Source organism: Lithobates pipiens, unplaced genomic scaffold, assembly GCF_037356315.1.
Source record: "Lithobates pipiens isolate NorthernLeopardFrog02 unplaced genomic scaffold, aLitPip1_a1.2 Scaffold_27, whole genome shotgun sequence".
NCBI lineage: Eukaryota > Metazoa > Chordata > Amphibia > Anura > Ranidae > Lithobates > Lithobates pipiens.
In genome coordinates, this window is record NW_027507788.1 from 58,695,132 (window position 1) to 58,705,341 (window position 10,210).

The 10,210-nt window shown below is 39.3% G+C and overlaps 1 protein-coding gene across 1 annotated transcript; it reads right to left on the reverse strand.

Annotated features, from left to right (window-relative positions):
* Window positions 1–3,891: 3,891 nt before the first annotated feature.
* LOC143933879 (uncharacterized) lies at window positions 3,892–9,260 on the reverse strand. Its single transcript, XM_077456976.1, has 4 exons — window positions 9,172–9,260; window positions 8,535–8,600; window positions 7,487–7,640; window positions 3,892–4,748 (listed from the first exon to the last, which is right to left on the reverse strand). The coding sequence occupies exons 2-4, from the start codon at window positions 8,575–8,577 to the stop codon at window positions 4,160–4,162; spliced, it is 786 nt and encodes a 261-aa protein (XP_077313102.1). The 5' UTR covers window positions 8,578–8,600; window positions 9,172–9,260; the 3' UTR covers window positions 3,892–4,159.
* Between the last annotated feature and the right edge of the window lie 950 nt (window positions 9,261–10,210).

The following is a 10,210-nucleotide window of genomic DNA, read 5'->3' on the forward strand; positions in this document are numbered from 1 at the left end:
TAGATTTAAAAAAAAAATAAACTAAATCAGACCTTCCAATTCTATTCAGGCAAGGACAATCCAATTTTAGAATCGACCATATTTGCATATGAACAAATCACTATGATGCCTATTAATGCAGTTATTGTGTGATGGGAATTTCCACCCCAATCCAACATAATCTTAGTATATAAAGATAAGGTAAGAAAGTCAAGGGCAGTCCCTAAATGAGCTAGTTATCAGCATACTAAGTCGAAACTGAGTTTTTTAAAGAGGAATTCCAGGGAGTTTGGACTCTTGTAATGGTATAATCTACCAGTTGTAATTACACGAATATGTCATCAAGGGTGGGCTGAGAACCTTTGGAGTTAAATGCAACCAACAAGCCCTGTCATGGTATATTTTTGTAGGCTAAAAAACACAGGAAATTTCTCCAGGGGTTTTTTAGCAGCAGAGAGTTGGTATGAGAATAATTGATGTAAAGAAAAATCATTTATTTAACAGACAATAGTAATTCCAAATGAACAATAATACATCATCCATATAGGTAGTGCGACAAAAACAAACATGGAACATCACTCATAGCAAAAAAACACTCTATGTACAGGCATGGTTTGCCAATTGTATTTGTAACATATGTATCCACATGAAAAACCCCGATGCATTTCGACCCTTGCGATTTCCGGTCTCTTCAGGGGGATTTATCTTCTAGGGAAATGTCAAAATATCTAATTAAAGACTTTGGACAATATCAAAATATATATAGGTATAGTATTTCAAATTAAGCAAAATTATGTCTCCATGCATATAGAGGTATAGTTACCAATGGGTGGATGAGGACATGAGAATGTGTCGCACAAACTGGCATTGCAGGTTTGTAGCTGTCCAGTGATCCCATCGCTGCCACATGTTCCCCCGCACCCTTTCATGTGGATACATATGTTACAAATACAATTGGCAAACCATGCCTGTACATAGAGTGTTTTTTTGCTATAAGTGATGTACCATGTTTGTTTTTGTCGCACTACCTATATGAATGATGTATTATTGTTCATTTGGAATTACTATTGTCTGTTAAATAAATGATTTTTCTTTACATCAATTATTCTCATACCAACTCTCTACTGCTAAAAAAACCCTGGGGTAATTTCCTGTGTATTTTTGTATACTTATGGGTTATGCAGCTTTGGGGGCTCCCTTATTGTGTTATTTTTCCTTTTTACAAATTTTTATAAGCTAAAGAAACTGTACCATGCAAAGTGTGCCAATGTGCATAATTGGGAGGCATAGTGGAAGGACATTGTTTATTGTTGCACGGCTTTTCATTTCTTCCAGCAATAGTTGCTTTGCAGCTCTCTGCATTCAGTTACATAACATCTTAGAGCTGCAAAGGGAATTTATAATCAAATGCTTTCCTTTACCAGATGCTGTAATTGCAGGTCTGAATTGGAAGCAGTTAGTTATATATGCACGGCAGCTGTTACTAATTGCACTTCCTGTAATGATTCATTTTTGAATGGTGAAGTATCTCCACTCAGGGCTACCAGCCTGACATAGCTTATAAGTACTGGCCAGGGGAACAAAGTCTACGAGCCCAATCATACATGAAGGTAATGACTCTTTTCGCTCTATTGGCTACCATTTGTTCATTACATTTTATATAATACACCATACAACATCATATTGTCTTTTGTATCCCAAATATATGCATTGGGATCACTACCCATGACATCACTGCTCGGCTCTCTCCTTCTCCCCCTGCTACCGGGCCAGTAGGAGAGAGGAGCAGAGCCTCGCACATGCGCAGAAGGATTTTTGGCGTGAATCCGTAAGGCTACACCGCTGGGTTCCCTTACCCACAATGGCGGCGGCATGCACCAGACATCAGCTGCGGTGCAGACATCGCTGGACTCCAGGACAGTTAAGTGTCCTATTATTAAAAGCCAGCAGCTGCAGTATGTGTAGCTGCTGGCTTTTAATTTTTGCAGTGGTGGGTGAAACACCACTTTAAACTGGCTTAATTTCTAGTAAATATCTCACTTTGCAGCATCCCTTGGACTAGAGAAATGAAAATGAAAGACTTGTCCGGATATACAGTAAATTAGACTGTTATTGTGTATACACTCAAGCACTGGATGACTGATGAGTGGGAAAGCATCCACAGCAGAATTATGGATTATATATTTTTATTCTTGTACCACACCTCCTACCTCCTGGCAGTGGGAAATATGCTTATAAAGTTATAAAGCACTATGGGGTTGATTCACTAAAACTGAAGAGTGCAAAATCTGTGAACAAGCCTAAATTAGAAGCTGATTGGCTACCATGCACAGCTGCACCAAATTTCGCACTCTCCATTTTTAATAATTGTTTTATGAATGATATGAACAAAACCAGCTTTTTTGTTTTCTCAGAATCTTAATAAATTCTGTTCTGGATCCTGGAGCCCGGGGGCTTTGTAGAACTTTGGGTAGGATTAAACCTCAATTTCTAGGGCCGCATCTTACCTGGTAGCCCAACCTCATTATTAGTCTCAGCTGTCCATGTATGGGAAAGGGTTCCTCTTTAACCTGATGAAGAAGGACATCCTTTGAAATGCATCAGCCAGCAAGGGACCCTGGTGAGGTCCTCCTTGAGCTAGAGGCTTTGGAAAGCTGAGAGACTGCAGCTATCTGTAGTGGCTTTATGAGCGATTTTACTACCTACACTTGTTAGTAGTTTTATTTTGTATCTATAATAAATTTGTTATTGGATAATGCACTGGGCCAGTACCCAAAATGTTGTCTATATTTATTTTTTCAGCAGCACAACACATCATATTTTATATTGTTTTAGTAATTGTTGAATGAACACACACCAGAGGTGATTGCAGCAGCTAAACACTTAGGTGACATTTGCTATAACACATTTTATTAGTATTGTGGCAGCTCATAAAGTTACCTGTTGATTTTAAGCATTACTGTTTATCTGCTCCTTGTTCTCATTCTGAAGTCAAACGCCGGTTTCAAGGTGTCAAAAATATTAGGTCCCTTCAATAGCTCTGCTCCCTGTACAGGCTATATGCACCCCAGTAATGATGTCACCACTATTTGCACAAGGTAATATCTGGATGTTCAAGACATTATTATTATTATTATTATTATTATTATTATTAAGACATTCAGTGGATTTATATGCTATGTGGTTACTGAGCAATATATATAAATGAGTTTTTATGAATTAAAAGAGAGGTATGGACAAAAAGATTTTTTTTCATTGTGGGTCACAGGAGTGCACTTGTACTCTCCTGTGACCCAGCATCAGCCAACTGTTGGCTAAAGCTTGCTGTTAGCTGACGCCCCAGTGCCGCTCTAGGCCTTGGAAAGTACCTGACAATAATGTTGGGATACACTTTGATGCCTGACCTGCACCTGGCACGGTTTCTCAGTGAGAGGCTGAGCCAGCTGTTCCCATCCCCTCTTCAGCCCTGTGCTGAAGGGGCAGAGCAGAGAGCACTGACTGACAGTCACTGTTCTCTGCTCTTGGAAGACTGAGAACTGTACAATCAGTGGTTATGTGATCTTTCTGGGCTTAGAGCTGGAGGGGAACAGCTGCAGCATCAGACCAATGCTGCAGCAGAAAGATGAGCATAGATGTTTTATTTTATTTTATTTTTCCATTCCTATACTTTCTTTAAGGTTTTAAACATTTCACTATTTATGTTTTATATAATTTTGTGATGCATTGACACATGGGAATAAGCTGGTTTCTCATTTACCTTAACATTCAGAGGAATGCATACAGTTGGCAGTAGTAGATGCCAAGCAAAAAAAGTACACTTAGTTTTTAGTCTTATTCCCTACTGGTGGAGTTTGACATGTAGTTGTATATGAATTTTTTGTTCTAATAGACAATAAGAAAGTAAACAAATCATTTAACCAATGCATTTTATTCACAGACTGATATGAAATAAAAGAGGAACATGGTCTTAGGACAGAGGTAATCACAATAATGTAGGTAAACATAGCATTACATCAGACCACCTAGACATTTTTGCCATTGGGCTTGGAGTAGCAGCATGGGTATTTGTTCCTCTTTGGTAAACCGCATGCTTAAGGTGAAAGCGCAGGAATACAGGATGATGGAAATCGACGTCTCTAGTACCATGTCTTCATACAGTCACTGGAATAGACAATTATGTTTAGGAGTAGCTTTCAGCGACCTTGGCTTGCACAACTTGCCACAGTTGGCCCAGCTTTATTTTGGCTTCCTCTAATTTGGGCCCAAGCTGCTCTTTGAGGTTCTCAATCACAGGTCCAAGCCTCTGTTTTAGGGTTTCAGCATGTTGGGCTAACTTGGCTTTATATTCTTCTGCTTTAGGACCAGCGTTGGTTTTTACCTCTTCAAACTTCTCAATCAGCTTTTTCCTGATATCCTCCTTGAATGGGCCAATTTTTGTTCTAAGGATGTCAACCTCAGAACGAAGCTTTTCGCGGAGCCCCTCAAGCTGGGGCTGGGCTTTTTTGTAAAATCCATCTAAATTCTCCTTGGTCTGCTTCTTCCACTCATCTACCACTGGTGCAATATTCTCTCTGAAAGATGTTACTTCAGCAGCCCAGTTTTTCTGAAAGGTCTCAATGAAGGGGCGGATCTTTTCTCTGAGGAGGGGGATATCCTTCTCCAGCTCTGCAGACACTTCTTCCCTTATTTTATCCACATAGGGGTGCAGCTGTTTCCTCAAAGCCAGTGCATTAGTACTGAAAGCATCAAACCTCTCAGTGATTTTCAAACTATATGGAAGAAAATATTTACAAGAGTTAAAAATGTAAAACACAGATGTGTACCCCAGACTTCTGATATCCAATATAATAAATGTATTAAAAAATCTCAGAATATTGGATAACCTTGATATTAGTTTTTGTTGGTTCACTTAATTTTTAAAAGCACATAACAGTACATCGTCTTTCAAAAGTATCTTCTGTATTAATCTTTTACAGCTCATAGATTCATCCAAATAAGGAACCAAATGTGCAGGTACGATACAAAAGTGCAATAAATAAAATACTACCTTTTGTGTCAGCTAAAACCCTTTCATACTTCTTTATCTAAAACCAGTGGTGGCTGGTGGGGTTTTTTCGGGGGGCAAACAGCCACCCCGCCCAGGGGCTGCTGGTGGAGCGGCACTACCCCTAGCCCCCCCGACACTAACACACTCCCCCACCACCACCCGCTGTCCATACCTTCGTCCTCTTCTGGAGCAGCTTTTGTGATGTCTCCTCTTTCCTCCTCCCGGCACTAGGCGTCCAATAGGATCACCAGACGTTTTGGCCAATCGGAAAACAGGGTTCATCCCTGCTTCCCGATTGGCCGGGAGGAGGTTAAGTGTTGCAACAGCAAATTTTCATTCCTTGTTGCCACACACCTTGGTGGGCTCCAGGCTCAATGCTCTTTGCGTCCCGAGTCCACCCTATTTTGAAACCTATTGGAGCCTATGGCTCTATCAGTGCTTAAAAAAAAAAAACAACCTGGCCGCTGTAATGCATATGCCTAGTGACCCGAAAGGGGCCGGACACATGAATAGGGGGCGGCCGCGGCGGCAGTGGATAGATTCATGCTATGCGAGACTCTATCCATTATACATATAGGGGGTGATGAGGATAGGGGGCCGCCCCTGTCTAAATAGATGGGCCACCCCTGTCTAAAACTAAAAAAGGTTTTGGCTTTACATACACTTTAAAGCAGAAGCTGGTGATAGACAATCTTGCATATGAATATGAGATGTATCTTTTTGCAAAAGAGCCTTTGTGCATCAGTACCCTGCATAACAGCGCTGCTCCTAGCTTGTTCCAATATTAAGTTTGGCACATGCCAAGTGAAAGGATTCTTTCCATTAACTCTAGCCAAAAGGAAAAAATCAAAGACTGACTGCAAAATGGTTTCTGGAATGCTATTAAATCTTTGTGATCCTGTTCTTGATATTTGCCATTTCAAGGCTGACGTTATTGAGAAACATGCATGAATTAGTCTTTTTGTTATTAAAAATCTGTGTTCAGCTAGCCTTGTTCTGTTGTGTAGTTACATAGTAAGGTTGAAATAGCACATGTATTTATCTACTTAAAAAAAAAGAGAAAAATGAAAACCCTTTATCCCTTACAACTGTAAATACACAACTGAATTCAGAGGAAGTAAAGAAAACCTTAAGGCTGAATTCACACTACAACAGAGACCTGACTGAGCAATTCACCACTCAAGCAGGTCTACATTTCCGGCTGCAATGCACCATTCCAGCAGGTCTACATTACCGGCTGCAATGCACCATTCCAGCAGGTCTACATTTCCGGCTGCAATTCACCATTTCAGCAGGTCTACATTGCCGGCTGCGGTAGTAGGCAGTGTGGTGCACTATTCCTCGCAACACATGGCTCCCTTTTTTATTTTGTTTTGTACAGACTTTATTTGAAGTGTATAAAACGTACACTTCATGCATAGAAATGTACTGCAGCGGGATGCGGTGAGCTGCGTTGTAACACATTGCCATGAGATTGTGCATGCTGTGCTGTGATAGATAGCAGCATGGCTACATGGTAGTGTGAATGGGACACACAGGAAATAATTGTTTCCTGTGTGTCCTTTTGGGGACAGACATTTTACCATGCAGTAAGACGTCTGTCACAGCAGTATATGCGAATTCACCCTAAATAGCATGATCCAATCTGCTTATACCAGGTTTTTCATGCAAATATTTATAGCCAGTTATATTTTGTGCATTTAGAAATACATCCAGCTTTTTTTTTTTTTTTTTTAAGAAATCTACTGGCATAGCCAGAACTAACTCCCGTGGAAGTCTACTTTACATTTTCATAGCTTGCTGTAAAGAAGCCTTTCTGTACACAGGTTAGACTCCAATTCAAGGTCAGCCTGAAACTTTCCTGGTGATATTTTGCAATTTATAATGAAGCCTCCTTACTAGGGAAAGGAAGCCTTGACTGCTGGAAGATTGGCAGCTACGTGGGCGTTAATCAAAAGCAGGGAGTTTAAGTGGGATGGGATTGGCCACTAAAGCATGAGGTGACTGGGTTGAGCCGGAACTCTTGAAAAAGGCTACGCAAGGGCACGTCCCACCACTCTGAGGAGGACAGACATCACATGAGTTGACCACCCACCCGCTCATTGTGAATTTTGTCAGTTTTATTGTCAATTTTACCTAGCCAGCGATGGAGATTGCTTTATGGGCTATGCCCTCAAGTTTAAGTCTGGTATCAGTTTAATGCCTGTCTCACACTGATGGTGGAGACTCTTAGACTATCCGTGTTTGTTATGGATGCTCACAGAATAACCGTGACTTACATTGTTTTGTGGTATGCTGAACACTGTTACAGTTGGATGTTCAATAAAGCTATGGCCTTGCCCTAATTCCAACTTAAAGAAGTCTGTGTGTCTTTTTTGGGGGGAAAGGTTTTTTGGGTTGGTAATAGCTGGTTAAAACATGCCTAAGCTTCTCAGCAGTCATGATCAGTAAACCACTTACTCAAGCTGTTTTGCAACTTCAGAAGATTCTGCCTGTGCCACAGCCTCCCTGCCAATGTCCTTTATTTTGTCTAAGTAGCCCTCAATTGCCTCCCGGACTTGCTGGATGGGTGTCTGGGGTTCCTCATTCTGCCAAGGGTAACGAGCTTGGGTTCCTAAAGATAAAAAGAGATATGTTTTTAGCCAAAGTATCTGCAAAGTTAATAGACATCCATTATGCAGAGAACGAAGTTCTTTGTGATTTGTTAGTGCTTGCATGTGCACCATATTTCTAGGGCAGTATGAAGAGTATGAATGAAGGCAGTATGTAAAGATTCTTAAGGTTTAATTAAACAAAATAGGATATTATTGCAGATTACTGGTCCTTAGATGTGGTGACTTCCTTTATCAATTTTTTTTATTTTTTTTTACCCAGTAATCTTGCCATTAACACACTTTCCCTCCTACAGTGACAAAGAAACTGAGCAGTGTTGTCACTCTAGGAAAGGAAGCGGGTTAGGACTACATAGCGCTTCCCTCTTTTCTATAAAACATGGGGTTGTGTTCTGTAGTCCTAACAGGTAGCAGAGAAAAATGTTAAGTGATAATAGGATAGAGGCAGAGAGCACAAGAAGTTATCAGCTCACAAGATTTTTGGCTGAATGAACAGCTAATCATTTTGCACAAATCAAACATATACTGTATAATAAAAGCTTTTAATTATATATTTAACACAACAAAGGATGCAATTATTGTTAGGCTGGCCAAACATTATACAATTTTCTTATTCAATTTCTTTCAGATTTACTTTGAATTATGATTGCATACAAATTAAAAATGTTTAAATGTGACCTCATATTATATGGTTTTGGTAAATCTAAGGGAAAATTGTACAAGAAAATTGCATAATGTATGGTCAGCCTTAAAATGTATATAAGATTTCAGATAGATTATACATACCAGGCTATTAAATGCCCTACTCAATATAGAACTGTTAGGAAGGCTGGACAGAAAAACATTCTATATATAATAAAAAATAATAGTGCCACACTTTTTGCAGATCTACCCACCTGTAAGGAACACTAGAGCGATGGTTAGGACCAAGCTTTTCATATTTGCAAATGGTTTACCTCAACCTGTAATAAAAAGAAATATTGAGAACTACATTACTATGTTGGGTAAACTTTGTTGTGTAGCTCTCTGCCTCAATGGCTGCACATTTGAACAAAATAATTAGCATCTGTTGCCTCTAGTTAATTGGTATCATAAAAAGAAGTAGTGAGCTCAATAGGGTCTGTATATATCACACATGATATACTAGATACCATTTGGGGTGTGCAAATTAAGTCATATCATTCTTGAGGTAAGCCTGGCAGAATTCCTAAATTGCATCATTTTTAGGAGACATTCAGATATTCAGGGGATTTCCAAAAGTATGATGACACAATTCTCTTGATTTGTTAATTCCTGATCTTGTGCCAAAACACAACTGCAGAAAAGTTTACAAACCCAAAATCGTATAAACATGCTAAAACAACCTGTATAGTTTATGAAAGGTAAATTAAATGAATAATTTCAAATTTACATGATGAACGGCAACAAATACCAGAGCGCTATTTTCTCCTATTTACTACAGAAGACCCAACATTTACAGAAGCCCTCTTTCTATCCTCTATCATATCCACATTAGAGCATAATTGTTCTTACCTGCTTTCCTCTGTTGGTTAGCTGCTTATGGAATCTGTATGAAGCAGTGTGTGAACTTATAGCCCTGCATACATTGCTTTATCAGCTAAGATAAGCTGGGTCTGCAGTTTAACATGTGGAACTTGGGGAACAAAGTTCAAGATAAAGAGTTAGGAAAATGTAAAGATCTGCTGTCTCATGCCCCACTCTGGACTTATACAGGTCATATATATTATTATTATTTATTTCAGTTACTTATATAGCGCCATCAATTTACGCAGCGCTTTACATATACATTATACATTCACATCAGTCCCTACCCTCAAGGAGCTTACAATCTAAGGTCCCTAACTCACATTCATACAAGCTAGGGACAATTTAGACAGGATCCAATTAACCTACCAGCATGTCTTTGGAGTGTGGGAGGAAACTGGAGTACCCGGAGGAAACCCACGCAGGCACAGGGAGAACATGCAAACTCCAAGCAGGTAGTGTCGTGGTTGGCATTCGAACCAGCGACCCTTCTTACTGCTAGGCGAAAGTGTTAACCACTACAACACTATATTATATATATATATATATATATATATATATATATATACATATATATATATATATAGATATAAAATCACTGGCTAGGGACAGATGTCCAATTGTAATTCTGAATATAGCCATTATCCCAAAAAAGTGCTTAGGCAGTCAGTATTGGTACCATTATTATTTGGAGAAAATAAGTACATTCTGAAAATATCATATTTTTTATACTGACACCTGCATTGGGGTTATTTTGCCTCCAGGTTGTTGGAAAATTCTTGAAATTCAGGAATCCTTACCCATCAGCTGTTTGCAGATTCCCTGCCAAGGGATTACTATTATTATTATACAAGATTTATTTTATATTGTGCCAACAGTTTGTGCATGGGCACAAGACTGGGGATACTTTGCTCCTGAAAAGGGCCAGCAGCTACTTGTGGATATACAATAGCTTTCAGGCTTCTTTCTGACATTTATGCATAAAGAAATAGTTAATAATTTATTAGTAGAAACTATTTCATTACGT